The sequence below is a fragment of the Lepus europaeus genome, chromosome 5 (genome assembly GCF_033115175.1).
Source record: "Lepus europaeus isolate LE1 chromosome 5, mLepTim1.pri, whole genome shotgun sequence".
Classification (NCBI taxonomy): domain Eukaryota; kingdom Metazoa; phylum Chordata; class Mammalia; order Lagomorpha; family Leporidae; genus Lepus; species Lepus europaeus.
The window spans coordinates 135559257-135582162 of NC_084831.1; the positions used below are offsets into that span (position 1 = coordinate 135559257).

Genomic DNA, 22906 nt, shown 5'->3' on the forward strand with positions numbered 1-22906 from the left:
ATCTGGATTCTTTATAGCTAGTGTGAAAATTTCCTAACAAGGACCCATGTAGAAAAAGGAGCACTATTTCCTGGTCATGATAAAACTCCAACCAGAGATCTTAAAACATGAGGCTTTGAGCTACTCATCTATTTCGCAAGCCCTTTGCTGACTGTATGGACAACCAAAATTTATAAAAGAAACAAAGCAACCTCCTAGTTATTTAAATTATTAAAGAATGTGTGACTTAACAATGCTCTTCAAAATATGGCTTTAGTAAGACTTAAGTAAGTCTTTAGGAGTTTAAATTTTAAATAGAATGCACAGATCTATCCAATCTTTCAAAATCAGTAAGATACCATGTCTAAGATGAATGGAAGCCCAGAATAGGATTTTCCTGTACATGGGGTCTCTGTGTACTAAGACCAAAGAAATTCAAGTTAATTCCACCCGAGGGAATAAAATGAAATCCCCAAAGGCATTTTTAGAGTTTGTCTCAAAAAAATGATTTGGAACAGAAAAAACATTAGATATATTAGCAACCTTTGAGAAGTATCTGCATTTCACAAATGTGCCATTTCACATCAGGAATTCAGCTTTGGTTGAGACACGGTCACCTATAACTAGTTACAAACCTCTCCTTAGTTAATCTAAACAGTGAAAAGGTCAACCAAAGCATAATAAATGCACTTGTGCATACAAAAATCAGCCAGAGAGAACATATAGCTTTGGCATGGTTTCTAAGAGTGCTCAGATTCAAGTTCAAAGAAAGGCACTCTAGACTGATCACAACATATCAGGCACTTGTTTCTCTGCTTCTTTTCTAATCTTAACCTATATTTTCTGGACAGCATAATAAATGGAGGTTAAAAAGCCTCTCTGTGAGATTGAAATAGTTCTCTGTTAACTTTGTTCCAACCTTTTCACCTTGTTAATATAAAAGTTTGATGTGTTTTATACATTCTGATTTTATTTAAAAGAAACACGCCCACAGACACATGCATACATGAGCACATGTGCATGCATGAGCGTGCACACACACACACACATACACAATGATCTCCAAAGAAAACTTTAGTCAAGAAGAAAAGAATTCACAATAGAAAAAGAAGACGTTTGGAATCAAGAAATCCCAAGCTACGGGCAAAGAGCTATGGCCATGAAAGGAGCCAGAATGAACTTGCAAATTACTTTTTTTTTCTCTCTGTCTCTCTCCCTCCTTTCCTTCCTCCTTTCCATGTTTCCATCCTTCTTTTCTTTTCACCTGAAGTCATTTTTACTGTGAACTGCCTTCGGCTCTATACTTGGAGCCTTACAAGTATCCCTACATGAACATAATAAAACAAATCTATCTTAAATTTGGAAGTAGAATAAAGTTTTGTTCCAGAAAGGTTGCAAGAGGGACACTGGGTATAGCTTAATCATCTTTTCTTTTAGATTCTTCCCCATCTTTGAAACCTTTGCAAGAGTTCCTGAGTCCGAGAGGAGATTGCTGATGGCCTGCCCCTCTCTCTTCTGCCCCAAACCCTGCTCCTGGGGCAACTAGTAATCTGCTGTGAAAAACTGGGGATGTCAGCAAGTTGAATGTCTCTGAAGAGGTCAACCCAGTAAGAAATGTCAGCCAGCTGCACAAACAGCTTTGAACAAGACTGACCGCTGAGAAACGTGTGGAAGTGGAGCAAGGGAGAGTGGGCCAGTCATTCACCTGTACGGAGAAGCTGTCCCCCAGGAGAGATAGTCGGTGGGCCTTGGAGCAGGACGAGGTACGATGGGCTGCTCCACAGCAGTCACGTCTCCTGAGTAGGATTTGAGGAGGGAAGCATTTTTATTGGCCAGCATGGCTCTCTCATTCCTGCGGAACTTGGCTCTTCGGTTCTGAAACCACACCTGGAAGATCGTTGGGAGGAGATAAGGGCACGAGGAAGGAGAGGAAAAAAAGAAATGGTTACATAAATGCAATTCTGGTTGTTTTTACTATTTAATACCTTCCCATGGAAGATATAAAATGGTATGGAATTCTTCCTAGAAAGTAGAAACACCATACTGCTTCCTCCGTGGATCATGCTCTAGAGCTTGAAGAGTTAAACTATTATAATTGCACCATGAAATACTTCAAGCAATCAAGACCTTGAGATGGCATCTGTGAGTAAACCATGGGACAGCAAAATATAGATTATAAGCCCTGTTGTAATTGTAATCAAGAAAAAAGAAATCTCATCAGACTTCCACCACAGATACAATGATTTCTAAAAGCTCTTTCAAAATTCTTCAAAACATGAACACTTCACGTGCTTATATAATGCCGAGTAGATATCTAAATAAAATTCTGCATTTCCCCAAAAATAGACTATCCAATATAGATTTAAAAAGAAACTGTTTTATTTGGGAAATGCAAGAAACAGCAGTAAGGGTTAAGGAAATAATTTAGAAGAAAATGCAACTGCTAAAGTGTATGCTATGAAGCCAGTTGCCTGTTGGCTCAATCCTGCAGGAACTCCAAACACTAAGACTGATGCAGTATATGTAATTCTGAGTCTTCTCTCCTCAGGGGTGAGAGCGCTGGGTAGTTGTACCCTGGCCTCTCCCAATCATGGATATTAACACTCCAACACTTCTGGAAATGCTGAACACAAGCAGGGCCATCTCTTGGAGTTGTAGAAAGAAACTTCTAGCAGAGCAATCAGATCCTAAAGGCTGGACGCTGACTGAGCTGCATGCTGTATGTACTAGGGATAGGGACAGCACTGCCAGTATCTACTACTGCCAGTATTACTACATCTGTCATTATTAAATGCTACAAGGGACATAAACTGACACAGGAACATCACATAGACAACTTCTAGTTATCACAACAATGCCACATAAAGGTTTTATTTCTTCTATTTCAGAGTTGAGGGGACAATTTCAATGAGATTGGTTAATCTGCTGATGTGCACACAAATAAAGCTGAGGTTTTGAACTCAAGGACACCAACTCATGATCAACTCTTCCAGTCTCTGGAAGAATTGTATCCATTTATTTACTCATTCAAAAAAGCTTTACAAAGTGCCTGCTGCAGTCCAGGCCCAAAACTAAAAGCTGGCAAGAGAGAGGTCAGAAAGATTGAATCTCTGCTTTTAAGCAGCACACGATCTACTAAAGGAAGACACACACATTTGAAAAAATGCAAAACAAGTATTTTAGCAGCAACTAGGAAAATGTATGACAAAGTGTGGGAGAATTCTATGGTGTAGAGTGAGATGTTTGCAGGGCCTTAGGGAGCAGCATTCACATAAAGCAGCACATGATGGGTGCCCTGTGGGGTGGTGCAGCACGAAGGGCCTGGTGGAAATTGACAGAGGTGGAACTTGGACAGTTCTTCCCTGGTCTCTTATACACCCAGCTCTTCAGTTTCCAAATGTGCCCTCCACATTGCTGTTGGAGTCATCATTTTAAATGTGGATATAGTTGGAGCTGGTGTTGTGGTGGAGCTGGTATCGCTGCCGCCTGCAATGCTGGCATCCCATATGGGCACCAGTTCAATTCCCTGCTGCTCTACTTCCCATCCAGCTCTCTGCTATGGACCGGGAAAGCAGTAGAAGATGGCCCAAGTCCTTGGGCCCCTGCACGCATGTGGGAGACCCAGCAGACGCTCCTGGCTCCAGACTTCAGATGGGCTCACTCTGGCCATTGCAGTCAACTGGGGAGTGAACCAGCAGATGGAAGACCTCTCTCTCACTCTCTCTCTCTCTCTCTCTCTGCCTCTCCTTCTCTCTGTTTGTAACTCTGACTTCCAAATAAATAAATCTTTAAATGTGGATATAGTCACATCAGTGCCCTGACTTACCTTCTAAGGTTTCCTCATTCCTCAGAGAATAAAACCAACATTTCTTACCACAGAGCAAACACTGTTCAGGAATTAGCTCCAACCCCGTGCACTGGACCTGTATCATTCCATCTCCTAACCTAGGCTCAAGACTACCTGAAGACTCCCAAATGTGTCAAGCTATTTCCTGTGTATATTCACACCAGGAGCTCCCTTTGCCCGTGACACTCTCCCCGTCTCTCTCCAAGTGTCAAAGACCATATACGCTTTAAGATTCAACTCTAACATCACCTCTATGAAGAACATGACTTAAAGGTGTAACAGAGTTGGATAAAAATACTGGCTACTTCACTTATTGATCTGTTCCTTCGTCCCCCAGTCAATTAGAGATAATAATACCCATCTCCCAAATAGTTAAAAGGTTTGGTCCACGGTGGGTGCTTAATAAAGGTGTATCCTCCCTTGCTTCTTACACTCTGTCACAAATTCTCATACATTCTTCCAATGTACAAATCACCTTCCAATATTATAACAGTATGGCTTGTACAACTGTTTTCTCTACCCAAGTCCATAACATCCTCAGGGAGATGGCAAGCATCCTTTTTATCCTCCACAAACCAAACACATGCCCAGGAGTACAAAGGGTGCTTGATAAATGTTGGAGGAGGAAAAATTAATTTTGAAGAGGTTAATAAAACATAGCCTCCATCCAGCGGGGGGAGTTGGTTCATCTGCAACTCAATATATTACATGGCATGCTACAACAAAAGCCATAAGTATGAAAAAGCCCAGAAGGGGATCTGTTCTTGGGGAAGAATAAGGCTTTGTGAAGAAAGAACAAAGTCATGGAGGGAGAATTCTCACCTGCTTGCTGGTGAAATGCTCACTTTTCTGAAAGTTGCTAGACCATGATAGCATGGGAAAGGTGGAAGAAGGCATATGCCGGTTGTGATAGTCTCCCAACCGATAAGTGGCCTTTTGGCATTTAACTTTCAATTCTCACCATTGCCCTATTCAATTTTCCTTATTTAAAATTTATACAACCACAGCAAATGTGGTTCCTTAAAGGGCTGTAGCTTACTGGGTTGAAATCATGCATTACGCCACTGCAAGTTGAAATCAGGTCATAAGAGCCATGGGGCGTTTAAAAGGGATGGCAGAATGTGGCTAGAGAGCTGTGAAGAGCAGCACCCGGGAGGAGGGTGTGGGAAGGCAGACTTCCCAGTTCTGCATTCAGTGCAGGGTGGAGAAACCGGAACTGAGTTTTTCCCCGTGGATCACTCTCCACGGAGCCCTGAGGAACTGCCCTTGCTCGTAGACTCAGCGGTCCCACAAGGCCCAGACGACGTCGTGCTTTTGTCATTGAGGGTTTTATTTTTGTCTCTTGGAGAACACTTTTGGGGGAGGTCTCTGTTCCTCCCACAGGGAAAACTCTTTCCCACCTTCTCTTGAGGCTGAAGAGAACTTCAGGACCTCTGCTTCAACTCCCAACATCAGTAAACTGTGTTTCAGGGCACAGATAGGGTCCCTACCCTAGTCAAGACCCTTGGGGTCTAGCTCCAGTTTCTATCAGGTAGAGGGTTATCATTTGCAGAAGGAAACCCTGCCAACTCAGACTGAGCATGGGTATATAAATAATAATTTCTTCAGGAAGACAAAATAGATTTGACTCAACCTCCTTATCAGAACAGCAGCTTGTTAGCAGGCAATATGGAAAACAATAAAATCTTTCAACAGAGATAGCAAAGCACTGTTTAAAGAAGAATTTAGTTATGAGACTCTTGTTTTTTCAAAGACTACTGTAGAGATTAAAAGCATGAACTCTAGATCTGTGTATTTTTGTTCAAATACTCTTTCAGTACTTCCTGTTTGTGTGACATTGCACAAAACACTAACTTCTCTGTGCCTCAGTTTCCTCATTTGCAAGATGAAGAACACAATTCATATCATTGGACTGATGTGAGAATTAAATGGATTGGTTATCTAAATAACATTACTTGGCACATAGGGTTCAAGTAGCATTAGTGATTTATATTATTATTACTACTACTAATCAAGGTTTGTATTATTTTCCAGAAATCTGGTGTTTAGTTGACATGTCATGGCATTAATATTAGCAAAGATCATTATTCTCTTTGTCCTATTCTAACGTGCCCTCACCCTTGTTCACCAACATTGTAAGGACAAATAAAATCATCTACTATTTAAATGTATTCAGTTCCTATGTATCCATTTCCTACTCCCACAAGTGTTCGTGATAATGTGTACTTACAACAAGTTTCTCAAAGGTTTATACACTTCCAAATGCTAGAAAGGAAATCCAAGGTGAGAAAAAAGGAGTTAATCTGCTTGGCCACCCCAGAGTTCAAGTTGAAGGTGGCAGTGCAGATGCAAATGCTCAGATGGACAATGCTTATATTATGAATCTGGAAGAGTCAGAAATAACGTGAATGAGATGAACTGTAGTCAGGAATATTTTGTCCTGTGCAACACAAGGAAACACTGCTAGAAAGTGGATTCTGTCCTTGGGCTGCCTCTTTGTAACCCTTACTAGTACCAGATGTAGTCTAAAACCTAAACTGGTGTTTTTTAAAATAGCCTTATGAGACATTCCTCTAAGGAGGGGAACACTTGATGCCAACCTCCCACAACCTGAGTTACCTGCACTCTGGCCTCGGTGAGGTTCACCCGGCGGGCAAGATCCTCTCGCACAAAAGCATCAGGGTAGTGTGTCCGCTCAAAGACACGCTCCAAAGCCTGCAGCTGGCTGCTGTTGAAAGTTGTCCTGTTCCTCCGCTGCTTTCTCTTCTTCTTTTCCTCTGAGTTCAGCTGATCATCTGGAATAGAAGAAATTGATAAGGTCCAACCTCACTTTAGAGGTTCCAGTTAACACAGTTTATGGTATATCTACAGTGAGATATCGCTTCACTTACTCACATCCTTATTAAACTATTGTAGACAAATGCAACTTTGCCACTTTCCATTTGCAAACAAGGGCATTGGTGCTTATGAGTCCATATGCCAAAAACTCCATGTGTTGTCCCCCCGGCATTTCTTGTGCTTGGTTATTGCTTCTGCATCTGGGGTCAGATCTGAACTGTGAGATAAACATTATTTGCATGTCCCTTGAAGTCTATTTTGTCAAAGAGGGCCAAAGGAAAATTTCGCTCCTGCTCATGGCCCCTCTTCTCTAAAGATGGAGGAAGAGTAGATTGTTTCATAACTTATTTGTCACAGTAATGTTCATTCATGTATTTTCATAATCAAGCAGACCAGAAACCTCCTTGTTCCGTCTTCCCAACATAGACACATAAAAATGAATGTAAAGTAATAAAGGAGCAAATATATTCAAAGCAAATTAGAGGGGATTTTGGTTTTACCATGCATTCACTTGCTTTTTTTTAAGATTTATTTATTTATTCGAAAGTCAGAGTTACACAGAGAGAGGAGAGGCAGAGAGAGAGAGAGAGAGAGGTCTTCCATCTGCTGGTTCACTCCCCAATTAGCTGCAACAGCCGGAGCTGTGCCAATCCAAAGCTAGAAGCCAGGAGCTTCTTTCAGGTCTCCCACCCAGGTACAGGGGCCCAAGGACTTGGGCCATCTTCTACTGCTTTCCCAGGCTATAGCAAAGAGCCAGATGGGAAGCGGAGTAGCTGGATCTTGAACCAGCACCTATATGGGATGCCTGTGCTTCAGGCCAGGGCATTAAGCCACTGCGCCACAGTGCCAGCCCCACCATGCATTCACCTTCTTACAGCATTCACCCAAGGCTATGTGCCATTGCTAGGGCAAGCTGCATGGGTCTCAGGCTAGACTACAGCTTGTGTTGTACCACCATCAACCCAAACTCACATTAGCTTAGAGGTCAACCTATGAGGACTGAAGAAAGGGCAACAGCACCAAATGAACCTTCAAATAGTGTCACCCACAGTTGCGTCTAGGGCCCTGAGGTCTTAGGAACTGTCAAAGAATCACAGCACCAAGGTTTCATCTGTCAAAAATCCTCCTTGATTTTCTCTAAGTTACCCCCAAAATGTCCTAACAACTTAATCATCCAGCTTGCCAAAGCTGTCAGAGTTGTATGCTCCTGTCCTACCACCTTCCCCCAGCCCCAGGCAACAGTGATGGACATGTGAAACACAGCAGAATATCAATTATGCTAACATCACCATCAAACCATCACCCTGAGTCTAAAGCAAACTCAGAGTCTGTGTAGCTCTCAGAAATTTACAACACCAACTTGCCAAGTCTCATACTAGGATAAAGAACTGGACTTCTACTTCCAATAGTTTCTCCCCAAAGAGAATCAACCCAAAGAAAATTATGAGGAGTTGGAGTGAGGGTAGGGAAGATGACTGTATGGTCCACATTCAACAGAAAGTAGCTCTCAGCCTTCTTCCTAACATGTGAGTCTCTTGATCATCTCTGTTTATAAACACACAGCACACTCAACAAAACTACTAGCGCAAATTATTATATCCTGAGAATAATGACACCCACCTTTCCTACAATATTATTCCCATAATAAATTGAGGGTGTTTGTGTGAGGATAGAAAGTATAGTTCAAATCTAGGAGCTCCTAACCCAGATATCCCTATGATAATCAAAAACTCTAAGTATTTTAGCCCAGAGACCCTTTCTTTGTTGTCAATGTGACCTTACCAGGAATGTCCTTGGAGCTTAGAATGGAGACTGTGCGTTTCCTCTTGATAATTAAAACACCTAGATATAGTAAGGGTTTGTTGAGTTTGTTTTCAGAGGAAACGTGAAACTTCTCTTGTCGTTAGAAAATTTTCTGTGGAAAAAAAATTAGCTGATCTCAACCACATTCCTCCAGCCAAGAAACTGCTCACACCCATCCTCTCTGCTCATGGTGGCTCAGTCAATCACATCTTTGGTTTATCACATTTGCAGTGCATCAGTGAGGAGCTCTGCTTTGATGGCATTTTTGTGACATGCTCAGTAAGAATGCTAGATCAGTTGCTTGTTGAGAATGGGACCAATTCAGTCATAATTTCTGAGATCTATCAAGGCCTTGAATACTTCACCCGACATCACTGATTGCACCACTATTCAGCTATTTCAAAAAAGTAGTTTACAATAATATCAACACTAGATCTTAAACACCTAGGACCAATAGCAACCATCTTGCATCTGCATCCTCCCTCCATTTAAATGTTTAGAAGTCTTCCTCTTATTCCTCCTAGGACTTCTGTCTACAGTTCTACAAAAGAGCTTCAAAAATTCATGGAAAATGATCTCTTTTCATTCCATTTTCCTACAAACTTTTGGAAGACCTCTGCATGTGTTTGGCCTTTCAGGTCTCTCTGGGTCATGCAGACCTGTGTGACAGCACCAGAACCTGAATTTCATGCCCCTGCTAAACCAAAATCCGCAAAAGAAAAATCCAAACTTTGCCAAACTGAAACCAACTGGACATACTCTAGGCTATTACCTTTAACCATATAAGGAATTTCCTTACTAAGCCAATCCCATGATTTGTTATCTTCCCTCAAAACACTTTCTCAGGTACAGCCACAAATTCTAAATCCCTTATACTATTTTACAAGCCTAGTTCTTCTTGTACTGCCAAAGTCTGATCCAGACCAAGAGTATTTTATGTTTTGTTCTTAGTACTACAACCTGCTACATAATCTCTCAGTAGTTCTTTGAAATCTTCCACTGTTCACTCAAATTCCACTGCCTGTCCACCGTAAACCACTAACTCCCCTGACGTGGGAGTAGGGGAAATGGAGAATTATACTTTATGACAGGGAATAAATAGCTATGATGACCTGAAAAGATTCCAGCAAAAGTTTCCCAGTGAAGTTCTTGTTGTTTTTAACAAATGAAAACATCAGCTCAGATCATGCTGAAGGTGAGAAAAGACACACAAATACAGGGGGTACGGAGAGCCTGTGTCTGGCAAATGTCCTTCAAAGTGCAAGTCTAATAGACAGAGACAATGGGTGGGCAACAGAGACAGCTCGAGCGGCAGCCGTGTGCTTCGTCTGTCTTTACTCACTAATCACAAACTGTGAGCTCCCTGTGTTTCCCCAAGAATACAGAAGAACAGAGTCCAGCATTATCTTCAGCAGCATGAGAAATATAAACACGGGAGAGGCTTACAAATGCAGGGCATCTGAAGGACCTGTGATAAACACATCGATCAGATTCTGCACTCTGGGTGAATACAGCCCACAGAAAGCAGTGTGCTTTTATCATTCTGGAAGGATCAACTTTCTTGTCAAAAGTAATACACAATGAAAGCTAATTTTGAAACACATGCTGTCCAAAGTTTTATGGATGTCCAAAGATACTGATGTCCAATTGCAAATTACAGTGCGTCTTATTCCTTGGCATTCTGAAGTGGTTAAGATTCACCACGCTGCAGAGTAGCCATAGTAAACATAACTGTGTTTGTGGCAAAATTGTGTTTCAAATCCAAGGTGCTCCTGGGTTTCATAATTGTATTGGAGTTTGGGTAAATTCCAAATATGTAGTTATTTCCATTCTTCTAATAAAATGGGCCAAATGACCTGAAGGACAACGTGTGGTCTCGACTGGAATCATGAATCATAAAATATTGACAGAAATCAAAGCCGAGAAATTATGTGATCCAACCATCTTATTTTACGGATGAAGTAAATGAGACATCAAAGAATAACGTGACTTGTCCAAAATCACAATGTAAGTCTGAGACTCCCAACCAGAGCTAGAAACCAGGACCCCTCACTCCATTCCACTCGTAGGTTCACATGACACTATTTACGCTGTGCAGGAGAGAAACAACAGGAAATCAGAAATGAAAGTAGAAACCACTACCCAGAGAAAGCATTCATGGGAAAGACAGATTTTTCCATATTACCTTTAAGAAATAAAGTCTAAGCAAAAAGAGTGGCAATGTGTATCACATGCTATATTTCCTACCAAACAAACCATTAAAAAATTCAAATTTTCTCATACTGAATAACTGTTTTGAACCAGAGATTCTTGCATTTTCTTTTTCAATGACCTCCATAGTCCTTGTTTCATCAATTAAACAGACACAGGGTTACTTTAGCACAGTAGCATACCTCCTCACCTTGCATCTTCTCTCCCTGACACATTTTATTTTATTTTCTAAAAGATTTACTTATATACTTATTTATTTGAAATTCAGAGTCACAGAAAGAGAGGGAGAGACAGAGATCTTCCATCTGCTGGTGTACTCCACAGATGCCTGCCATGGCCGGGACTGAGCCAGGCTGAAGCCAGGAGCCAGGAGCTTCTTCCAGGTCTCCCATGTGGTTGCTGGTGCCCAACCAATTGGGCCATCTTCTGCTGCTTTTCACAGGCCATTAGCAGGAGGGGCTGGATCAGAAGTGGAGCAGCTGGGCTACAAACTGGTGCCAATATGGGATTCCAGTATTACACGCAGAGGCTTTGCCCACTACACCAGAACACTGGCCCCAACACTTCATTTCAATACAGACTAAGAACTCTGATTCCTAAAAAATTTCACATCTCACATCCTCTATAAAACAGGACTGATAGCTCCAATCCATGTTGATTTCTCCATTTGCTAAATTCCTAGATAGATCTTGTGTATTAGTATGTACTTTTTTTTCAAAATGATGATCCAATTCTATGTATGCCCATATTTTGTCACCTTAATACATTCAGCTATTCCTAAAGAAAAGAGATAGAGTACCTTAATAAATTAAATGACATGAAAGGTTGAAAGAGTTGGTGCTGTCACATAATATTAGAATTTAGCAATTAATCCAAAGTTTTAAAGTGATGAGTGATTTCTGAATTCCAATAATTCTTTCTTGCAGCACATAGCAAATACTTAGATTCACATTATCTTTGGATAATTCTACCTGCAGAGTATAAAAAATATTTTATTTTGCAGTGTTTCTTTTTCAGCTACAGTAGTCATTTAGAGATGGGAAAAACTTCTTCCCATGGATTCTTTTGTAAAGGCAATAATAGTTCTTCAATTTTATCATTTATTAGAAAAGCAGCTCAAGAATAAGTGAAAAATTCAAATAAACAGGAACACATACAAGAAAGAGATGCTAAAAGAAGTTTCCAATGGATCGAAATTCAAACACTAGGAATCATGTCTCAAAGAGTGTGAAGCTTTGTGTGCACTCAAAGACAAGTTAGGCAGAGCAAATACCCTGCCTCTGGCTCCAGCATAAAATGCACTTGGGCTTCCTCACGTGACTGTCGAAGGTGCACAGGAGGGAGGGCAGAGCAGAAGGCATGAAGTGCCATCCACGAGTGTGAGGACCAGACAAGTATGTGCGACCCCCCACTCACAAAAGCCTTGCACTTTCCATGTAGTTTCCATTAATTCCAAGGTTTCCTGACTCTCTTTGGTTCTACATCCTGTGGGAGGAACCTCCAAGATTCCAAATCAATGGTCAGCCAGATGTAATTTAAAGGCACAGTAAAAACATATTTTAGGAATAAAATCTGAATAAAAATGTGTTTCCTAGGCCTGAGTCACATCAATTTGGGAGAAATCTGATGCAAGAAGATAAAACGCCAGCTTCAGTAGCAGAAACCAACCACCACATCAAAGCTTGTCATCTGCCTTCTGGTTGAAAACATGGCAGGCGAGCGGATCTAAAGTGCAGCCCGCTGATCATTTTATGGGCATTGAAGAATGTTTTCAAAGGAACTTATATTGCACAACAGCTACTTACTTTAATGGGATTTGTGTGGTTCAGGCCCTGTAACCTTTGGAAAATTGAAAGGAAGTATAATTGCAAAAGCCACTAAAAACTGTTTAGCTTTTATTGCAATGCCTATGAAAAGCAGTGAAAGACAACTGTGGCATTCATTTGCGTTTTGGTTACACTTAGCTTTAACTGAAATTAGGACACCATACTTTTAATAAGTGCCTTGATAAATGGCACATGGGTGACTTAACTGGGAAGACTGCTGCAATACACACCAGGCTTAGCACATCACGATAACCAAAACCACGTTTAGCAGCAGCACACCCACAACTTCATAGCAGTATAGGCCTTCAAAGGTCTCTCACCAGTGAATCCCAGCAACTGTCAAGAGTGACCAGGTCTCTGCCAATACAAACACTCACTGGTGCAGCTCTTGTTCACTTAGGGGGCATTATCACATGACAAACAAACCCTGAACTTCGTATGATGATGTTAGATGTATGTGCATTTGTGTGTTTGTGTGTATGCATACATTACTGTGAATTTGGCATAGACTGGGCTTATTATTAGTCACGTATGAGTCAAAGAGCATATGTTCTTTGGAGAATAAAATGCTCTCTTAAAAAAGTGTGGCCAAAAGATGAATCAATGGTTCTGTGTAAAGCTACAATAGTTCTAAACAGACACAGCTCCAAGTTCAGCTCTCTCAGTATAGTCAAACCTCCTTTGAAACAGAATATGAGATTCTGCAATGTATTTGTACTACTTCTGTCTTCTTTACCTCACATGTTTCCTTTTACCTGTCTAGGGTAAATACATTTCTACAGATCCAAACGTATTAACACGTATCACCTTATCTGCTTTAATTCTCTTAAGACATTCTTCTTAAAAGATTCCAGATCAGAATCTCTAAGGAAATCCAACACAAAGTAAGCTTTCCCATGCAGTCCCATATTGGAGCTCTGGCTTTCTTCTGGGCTATGTTCATAATTTCTCTCACACTGGCATTTTCTATGTGCCTATGAGTCTACTTCCAATTCAAACTCCAGAGTACAAGGGTTGTGTTTGTATTTAATTGAAGCTCTATCAATGCTCAGGGAATACAAACTAAGAGTCAGGTATGAAATAGTCACACATCAGAATCCCTATTTTTTTTTCTTTTTCTTTGACAGGCAGAGTTAGACAGTGAGAGAGAGACAGAGAGAAAGGTCTTCTTCCATTGGTTCATGCCCAAAATGGCCACCGCCACAGCTGGCGCTGCGCTGATCCGAAGCCAGGAGCCAGGTGCCCCTTCCTGGTCTCCCATGCAGGTGCAGGCACCCAAGCACTTGGGCCATCTTCCACTGCCTTCCCAGGCCACAGCAGAGAGCTGGACTGGAAGAGGAGCAACCGGGACTAGAACTCAGCGCCCATATGGGATGCCGGTGCTTCAGGTGGAGGATTAGCCTAGTGAGCCACGGTGCTGGCCCCAGAATCCCTATTTCAAGAGCTAAGATATTGAACAGAATATCTTCTTTTTGGTTAAAGACAAAAACTTCTAGCTTCAGGAATATTAACTACTGTCAGTTTCTCTGTGGATAAATCACTGATTTACTCTTGCTTCAATTCATTGCAGGATGCTAAAAAAAAATAAATAAATAAAGGCAAATAATCTCTTTATTAGACCCAGCTAACTGGAAATGGAAAAGTAGCAAATTGGAATAGTGTAGGAGATAAAGCAGTTTAGGAATCTGAATAATCTCTCACATAGCCCACTCCTTATTAGCTGAGCAGACTTAGGCAAGTGGTTTCACTTCCCTCAGTTTCTGCTTTCAAAACAATAGAGTAGGGGGCCAGTGCTGTGGCGTAGCAGGTAAAGCCACCACCGGCAGTGCCAGCATCCCATATGGGCTCCAGTTCGAGTCCCAGCTGCTCCACTTCTGATCCAGCTCTCTGCTATGGCCTGAGAAAGCAGTAGTAGATGGCCCGAGTCCTTGGGCCCCTGCATCCACGTGGGAGACCTGGAGGAAGCTCCTGGCTCCTGGCTTTGGCCTGACCCAGCCCTATCCATTGTGGGCATTTGGGGTGTGAACCAGTGGATGGAAAACCTCTCTCTCTCTCTCTCTCTCTCTCTCTCTCTCTCTCTCGTCTCTCAGTAACTCTGCCTTTCAAATAAATAAATAAATATTTAAAATAAAATAAGAGAATTGGAGTAAGACTACCTACTTCCAGGGTCACTCAAGAGTGTAGTGACACATAACATGCACACTGCCTGGCACGCAGCAGGGATCTGAGGAGTGGTGGACGACACTGCTGTCGCTGCTGTTGTCATCCTCCCTAGAAACAGAACTGTCACAACCATTGCTGCTTTTCCTTTTCCTTCTGCTCTCATAGGTTGGTATGAAGTAAGACTTCTCTCACAGAAAGATAGAGAAGGCAAAAAAGTCCTTCAAATATGTGGATATTGTTAGTCAGGAATGGAGAGCATAACCAAGAATGGGGAAGCTGTGAAAATGAACAAAACCTTTAAAAATTTCAATATTTCACGAAGAAATCATTTTCAGCTGTTTGTCTCTAAAGCTCCTTTTGGGACACTTTTCTCCCTACTGTCAATTTCTGGCTTTCTAATAAGCCTTTCTATATTCAAATTTTTTAAAAGAAACATTCAGAAAGTAAGCAAGTTTTATCACTCTGACAAGTAAGTCATTAGCACCTGCACCAAGTAGTCTTGCTAGTAATCTGTTTAAAAAAATAAAACATGGGAAAAAGGGTGAAGGCTAAGGGCTAAAGACAGGCTAGGAAAACTCAATTATTTCCCATTCCATTCAATTTGGGTTAACTAATTTTGTTGCCACATATCTAAAACTCACAAAAGTTTGGTGGCATTACTCAATATTTATTCAGTGACTTAAAAAAAAGTCTTAACACTTTGGGAGATTCCAAAACAAGCAAAAGAAGCCAAGGAAGGCGAAGTTCTGGGAAAGGAGAGCATTCCGACTGAGATTTCAAACCTTCCTAACCTTACAGTTCTCCGGGTGTGTGGTCCCTTTGAAAATGCTGGCTAGTTGACTGGGATTACCAGTGGAGCTCTGGACAAGGTAGATGCTCTTGCCTCTTCGAGAGGGATGTTTTCTCTCTGTAGTAAAACTGTTGTCACTTTGTACAAGGCACAGCATCAATCATGACAGTACAGTGGAAACTGGCATCTTCGTGTGAGGTAACAACCACATGTCATTTCTTCTAATTCCTTTTTGTTGTTGTTGTTGTTGTTACGACTGTGTTCTAAAGGGTTTTAAAAATCTGGTAAATGTAAGCTTTAAAGTCACTACTGGAAGCAAACAGTAGTGAAGGAGATGTATGTGATTAACCAGCAAGCCCAGTTCTTGGAAGGAGAGCAGTAATGGGACCGGGCTCCTCTGCTTGGATGAAAAGGCAACAATGAAGCTTTTGAACTCTTGAGAGCAGAAGCATAATTTACATTTGCTGATCATTTTTTAGAGTGAAAAATCAGGATGCCATGGGGCAGAGAAAGTCACAGGGAACAGAGAATAGTTTGCATCCTAGCATGAGGTGGAGCCAAGGGTGGTTCTGTAACATTGTGTACAGCAAATGAGAAGTCTGAAGAGGAAATGAAAGTCCCTCTCTGTTGTCCTTCTGGTCTTGGATACCAAACTAATCTCAAGACAGAAACAGGTTTTGCATGAGAAACTTGGATCTTGTAAATACTATCTAGCTGAATGACAATTAAATTAAAATTCCCTTTAAAGAGTAGAAAAACCAATGTGCAAATAGTGGCTTAAAGCTTGCAGGGAAAATACCACTCTGTAACACCTCTGGGTTTCAATTATCTTATCTGCAAAATGGGCTATTCTCTTAGTCAGCTCCAGGTTGTCATAAGATTGTCCACTCAGAGGCTAGGAAGCCTCCGGATCTGGGTTCTAGCCTATCTTGTGCCTTATGAGGTCTCCTGACTTAGACAGCTGCCTTCTTGCTATGCCACATGTGGCAGACAGAGGGCAAGCTCTCTAGTTTCTCCTTCTTTTTTAAATTAACTTATTTGAAAGACAGAATGACATATAGAGGGAGGGAGGGAAGGAGGGGAATAGAAAGGAGATTAATTTCCATCTACTGTAATATCCAACACACCACAGCAGTGACAGCTGGGCCAGGCTGAACCCAGGAGCCAAGAACACCATACTGGTATCCCACATGGATGATATGTCAATCACCTAAGGAGCCCAAAGACTTGGATCATCTTTTGCTGTCTTCCCAGGTGCATTGGTACAGAGCTGAATCAGTAGCTGGAACTTGAACAGACAATCCAATACAGTATGTTGGCAACCTAAGGGGGAACCTAACTACTGTACCACAATGCTGGTTCCCCGGTCTCTTCTTATAAAGTCACTAATTTCATCATGAGAACCTCACTCTGATGACCTCATCTAAACCTACTTACTTCCCAAAGACCTTGCCTTCCAACAGTACCTCATTGGATGTTACAGCTTATACATATGAATTTTAGGGTGATGCATTCAGTCCATGACAACAGCTTTAGGGTGCAAATGATACACATGGTTTTAAATGACACAAATTGTAAGAATTAGTCATATACATTTCCTTACATGTTGCTTTAAAGCTTATAATTAGGTTTTATGGAGCAATTGTAGAAATAGTTTTGGACTGGGAGTCAGGAGCTACAGATTCTAACTCAAGGAATTTTGACCAAGTCTGTGATGTTGGCTCTCAGTGTCCTAACCAGCATAATTATAGGTTCAACAGCTCTCAGAAATCCAGCACAGCAGAGTTATAAGGATTGTTTTTACATTTCTAGCACCCAGTCCAACAGAGGACTTTCAGTATTTGTTTGTTTAAGTTGGTGACTGAATTAGTTTCTTTTGGTGGTAGTAGAGGAAGTGTTTTTTGTTTTTTGTTTTCAGCAACGCTTTGGCTGTATTATATATTGGATGAGGACTTTACTGTAATTACCATGCCCAAGGAAAGCTTAGGTGATTGACATATTCCTCCATGCCCAAAACACTCTGTAAAGAAAACTACAGATTGAAATCCAAGTGAATCTGCTTTTTAATTGAAACTTTTTAGCTATAACTACAATCCAGAGAAATAACTTTAAAAATTTATAAGAGATGGGTACTCTATGGGGCCATTGCCATGGCATAGTGGGTAAAGCTGCTGCCTGCAGTGCCGACATCCCATATGGGCGCCGGTTCGAGTCACAACTGCTCCTCTTCTGATCCAGCTCTCTGCTATGGCCTGGGAAACCAGTAGAAGATAGCCCAAGTACTTGGGCCCTTGCATCCGTGAGGGAGACCCAGAAGAAGCTCCTGGCTCCTGGCTTTGGATTGGTGCAGCTCCAGCCATTGTGGCCATCTGGGGAGTGAACCAGCACATGGAAGACCCTCTCTCTCTCTCTCTCTCTCTCTCTCTCTCTCTCTCTGCCTCTCCTCCCTCTATGTAACTCTGACTTTCAAATAAATAAATAAATCTTAAAATAAAGATGGTTATTCTAGCCTCTAATTTTGTTAAAGAGAAATAAAAAAGCTATCACAATTCTTTTCTTTTTCACTACCACCCTTGACCTCCTAACCAGGCATTCAGTGCCTGTATCAAACACTTTAGGCTAATCCTTAATTGGGTGCCCATAAAAATGACCATTTTAGTCTTCACCCTACATACCCTGTCGCTATCACCTTATTCATTTATTTGGACACACATCTATTGAGCATTACAACATGCAAGACCAAGAAGGACACTGAATACAGGGAAATATTACATGTAGTGGTTCTCAAGTGATTTTTTAATTGATTTGGACAAGGATGTCAAAGTGCTTGGAAAGAAAAGTAACAATGGAGGAAAGCTATCAAGCTATCAAGCCAGCAATGGAATGAGGACGAGGACAAAAATACCAAAGCGGGTGTCAGGTCAGAAAACAGCATGTGTCTCTTGCTGTCTTATTCAGCATCCCCTTCACAGCTGCACTATTACTCGTTGCTCCATTCACTCCACTCTACGTGTATTGTTGATTCTGACAAAACCAGTCTCCTTGTCTTTCACTTGTACCCTTTATATACCTTGTCACAGAAGGTCTTTGCAAAGATCTGCCCTGATCAACAACCAGATGAGTCTTTTCCTCATTACTCTACATCCAGCATCTTAGCCATCTCTTTATAACACTTGTGACAAACTAGTTATTTATATTAACAGTCACAGCCTCAAATGTAGCTTCATGAAGGCAGTACCTTGTCTGATTTGTTAATTGTGATCCTCCAGCAAACTAATCTGATATTAGTTTCTGGCATATTTTTTTTCTTTTTATTTATTTGACAGGCAGAGTTATAGACAGTGAGAGAGAGAGACAGAGAGAAAGGTCTTCCCTCCATTGGTTCACTCCCCAAATGGCCGCCATGGCAGGCGCTGCGCCGATCCGAAGCCAGGAGCCAGGTGCTTCCTCCTGGTCTCCCATGCGGGTGCAGGGGCTCAAGCATTTGGACCATCCTCCATTGCCTTCCTGGGCCACAGCAGAGAGCTGGACTGGAAGAGGAGCAACCGGGACTAGAACCTGACGCCCATATGGGATGCCAGCGCTGCAGGCAGAGGATTAACCAAGTAAGCCACAGCACTGGCCCAAGCACTTTTCAAGAATAAATAAATGAATATGTTAACCTGTGCTTGGTGAAAATGTCTTTTCTGCATATACTAGTCAACTTATACTCATCCATTGAATGGAGAGCTCTTTCAAAAATCAGTTTCTAGATGATGTCTTGGTACACAAACTTTTCTGTGATGCACTTTTACTGCATTCTGTACGGCATGTAAATTCCCAGATCAGGTGTATCCAGGTCTTTTGTGGGCTTTCCTCTATATGGGTTTTCAACAGCAATTATCCAACTGTATCAGTTATTATCCGCAGGTAGGATGTAAGCCTTGAAGGCAAGTGAACAAAGTTTGTAGAACAGAGACCCATAACTGTTAGTAGCCACGAACAAATGTTTAACTTTGATAATGATGACTCAAATGGAATTACTGACCACCTTTCTCCCAACAAAGACAAAGGAGGTCTCAGAAGACACAGCTTGGTACTGGGTTGTCTCTATGTTCCAAAAAATTGTATGTTTGATTTTAGGTGGCATTTCCTTCCAGTCAGTCATTTCCAGCACTGCATCATTCCCTTTCACCGGCAAAGGAGCTGAGGCAAACCTGGAGGATGCATTCCCCAACATACAGAAACATTCCTGCCTGTCAGTCACACCTAAACCTTAATTCTACGGTGCTTTAACCAACAAGGAAGCTGATGCACTAAGGTCATATGAGAAAAAAAAAGTTAAATTTGAGCAAAATACCTAAAATCCATGTGGAATAATCTTATTCCAATGAATCATGTCCCCTGTTGTTGAACAGCCCTAAAGAAGTCCTTGTTAATGGATGATTCCGTCTGCCTGGATTGGAAACCTGTGAGTAATTTATGTGTCACTGTGACTCATGACATGGCTGCCACTTCTAAATCTCCATCATCTGAAAGTTGGCAGGCATTCCTAGTGCACAACTCATAATTAGAGGAAGCCAGGATGTTATAAAGACCTAATGAAGATTTTATTGATTAAGAGGGAAACAATAACAAGAAAAGGAAGATAGTTGAGGACAAGAACAGTGACATTTTAGTTACCACCTGAATTATTCTCTTCCTTGCTCTCTACTTCTAATGTGCTTTCATTGCCAAGTAAACTCATTCTTCCTTCCATGTATTCTTAGGTCTTCTTAAGGTTTCTCCTGTTTTAAGATGTTTCTAACTTTTAGATGCACATTGAAGAAAGGACTTTGATATTAATATGTTGAGCCAGGAACAAGGACAAATTGGGGGAGGTTCATGTTTAATTCTTCTCCATAACCACTCCCCAGCCATTGACAGAAATTTCATTTTCTGGCTTTCTCATTTATTCTTTACCCCTCGGCAATTCCTATAAAAATTGCATGTTTTTTTTTTATTTTGTTTTGCTATTTGTTTTTCAGTGAGCAACGTCAGTTAGAAACCTCCTCCTGCAGCAGCCAGGAGAGGGGCTCCGAGAGGCAGACCCGAGAAACTGTGCCGGTCGAGTCTCTTAAGCACAATTTTGGGGAGAAAAAAACAGAACAGCAGCAAATTTAGAGAGTGGGGACAAAAACCATCAAAAGACCAGATTTGTCATCCTGTCTGTCCTGTCTAGCTTGCTCGTAGTAAAATAAAAAGTCATCAGAAAGGTGTGCATGGTAACTTCTCCCTATTCTCATGATAACCCAAAACTCAGAAGGGTAGCATCACTACTTCCTTGCTATTCTTGTGCTAAAACTGGAAACTCAGGAGTGGGAGTCAGCACTTTTGTCACACTCAAAGTAGCTTTTGGGGAGAAGCAAATGTTTCGCACCCTCTTAAAGAGATTTCCCCTTATCCCCATTCCACCAGGGACTCACCTAACTGCCTATTAGCCCAAGGGCATGCCCATATTCCCTCCCTAGAACAATGGACCCTAACTGTGCTATGGATATGGGGGTGATAGCCACCCAGGCTGCTTCATGATGAAAAGGGCCATCATTGAGGGACAGCAGCAGGGCAACCTTCTGAGGGTTGATCCAAGCGTCCTCAGTAGAACCTGGATTTCCTCAGGGCGTTGTCTGGAGTGTTGCCTGGAGTTTGGTGGCTTCTAGTTGTTTAGTCCCATCCATCTGGTGAGGTTTTACTGATGAGGTTAACTTACTCGGAAGTCAGCAACCTTTGCAATAACTATCTTATGAATAAACCTCAACATTTTATGGGCTCTGGAGACTTTTACGGAAAACATACTAAGCAAGTGAGTAAACTGGAGAGGAATTTTGGAAAATCAGATATTACAAACCCGGTGCTTACCATAAATTGAAGAACTGTGTGTGTGCGTGTGTGTGTGTAGCGACTAATTAGGACAAAACTAGAGTATTAGAAGGTGCATTTTTTAATCTAGCCAAAGAAAGAGCTGTCTAAATGGAAATCTGTAGCAGGTGCTTATCCTATCAGGATGCCTGCATCCCATATTGGAATACCTGAGTTTGGTTCTAGGCTCTGGCTCCAGACTCCAGCTTCCTGCCAATGCAAACTGTTGAAGGCAATGATGACGGTTCAAGTATTTGGATTCATGTCTCTCACATGGGAGATCTGGATTGTGTTCCCATCTCTTGGCTTTGGCTGCAGCCCAGTTCTGGCTGTTGCAGCACTGTGAGAGTGAAGCTGGGATGGAAGTTCTTTCTACCTCTCAATTAGTAAAATAAATAGATGGGATTCTTTCCGTTCTTACCATTCTCCAATGTCCTGAAGATTGCTGCTGGGCTCCTTCACTGTGTTCTCTTTGGTTATGTTCTAGCAGTACAGCTTGTAACATTGATAACATCATTAAATTCTTCCTTTACTACAAACTTGTTAGTTTAAGGGGAAATCTCTTTGTCTCAGAGGTTTATTTGATTTTCTTTCCTGGATACATCTAATTTTAGCAACAGTCCAGGTCTTCTTAATATTGAGTGCCACTGAGCTTTTTTGGTCACAAAGCCTTGGTTGTCATAAATGATATCAGTATCGTTAGCTTCATGATGTGTGAGAGTCCATTTTCTTAAATAGCAAGGCTTATCTCTAGTTAGTCATAGCACCAGACAAGATTTACACCATAGTGATTTATACCCTTTCCCACATTTTCAGCCATCCAATAGTGGCAAAAAATTTCTCACAGGAATTTACGAGAAAGACAATTTTATATAACAGGGCTGGGTGAATAAACTCCAGTAGATCACAAATCAGACAACCTGAGTTCTCACTCTGCCCCAAGCCCTAAAATGTCATGCGATCTTAAGTATGTAGCTCTGTCAATCTGGACTTCTTTTTCTATTGTTGTATAAACATGGCATGACATTAGGTAGCATTTAGTGACACCTTCTGCTCTTAAAACACAAATTCCACATTGGTGGGAGAGGGAGGTTGTGGTCGTGCAGTTAGGCTGCACTTGGGATATCCACATTCCATATCAAATCGCCAGATTGAGTCCAGGTTATTTGACTTTTTATCCAGCTTTCTGCTAATGTATCCTGGGAGGTAGCAGATGACGGTTCAGGTACTTGGGTCCCTGTCATCCTACTGAGAGACTGCCTGAAGTTCCTGGCTTCTAGCATCAGCCTGGCCCAGTCCTAGATGTTGTGGGCATTTGGGGAATGAATCAGTGGCTGAAAGATCTGTGTGAGTGTATCTCTCTCGCTCTTTGGTCTTTCAGATAAATAAAAATAAATATCTTTTTAAAAATAAAATAAAAGTACAAATTTCTCTTCAGGCAATTGAACAATAGATAAATCTGTGCCCTCCCTCAAGATGGTATATGGGAAAGAATAGCATATTTATTTACTAATAATTTTCAGGTTTAGAAACCAGATATTGTGTTATTCCAGGGATACACACACACACACA

At 41.4% G+C, this 22906-nt stretch overlaps 1 protein-coding gene across 6 annotated transcripts in view; it reads right to left on the reverse strand.

Moving 5' to 3' along the window:
* PRRX1 (paired related homeobox 1) overlaps positions 1-22906 on the reverse strand; it is a 92562-nt gene that overhangs the window by 22406 nt on the left and 47250 nt on the right. For all 6 annotated transcript variants that reach the window (XM_062192738.1, XM_062192735.1, XM_062192733.1 and 3 more), the window contains exons 2-3: positions 6446-6621; positions 1685-1866 (exon numbers count right to left, since the gene is read on the reverse strand). In XM_062192738.1, the coding sequence (XP_062048722.1) occupies positions 1685-1866; positions 6446-6621 (358 nt within the window). The remainder of the gene's footprint in view (positions 1-1684; positions 1867-6445; positions 6622-22906) is intronic.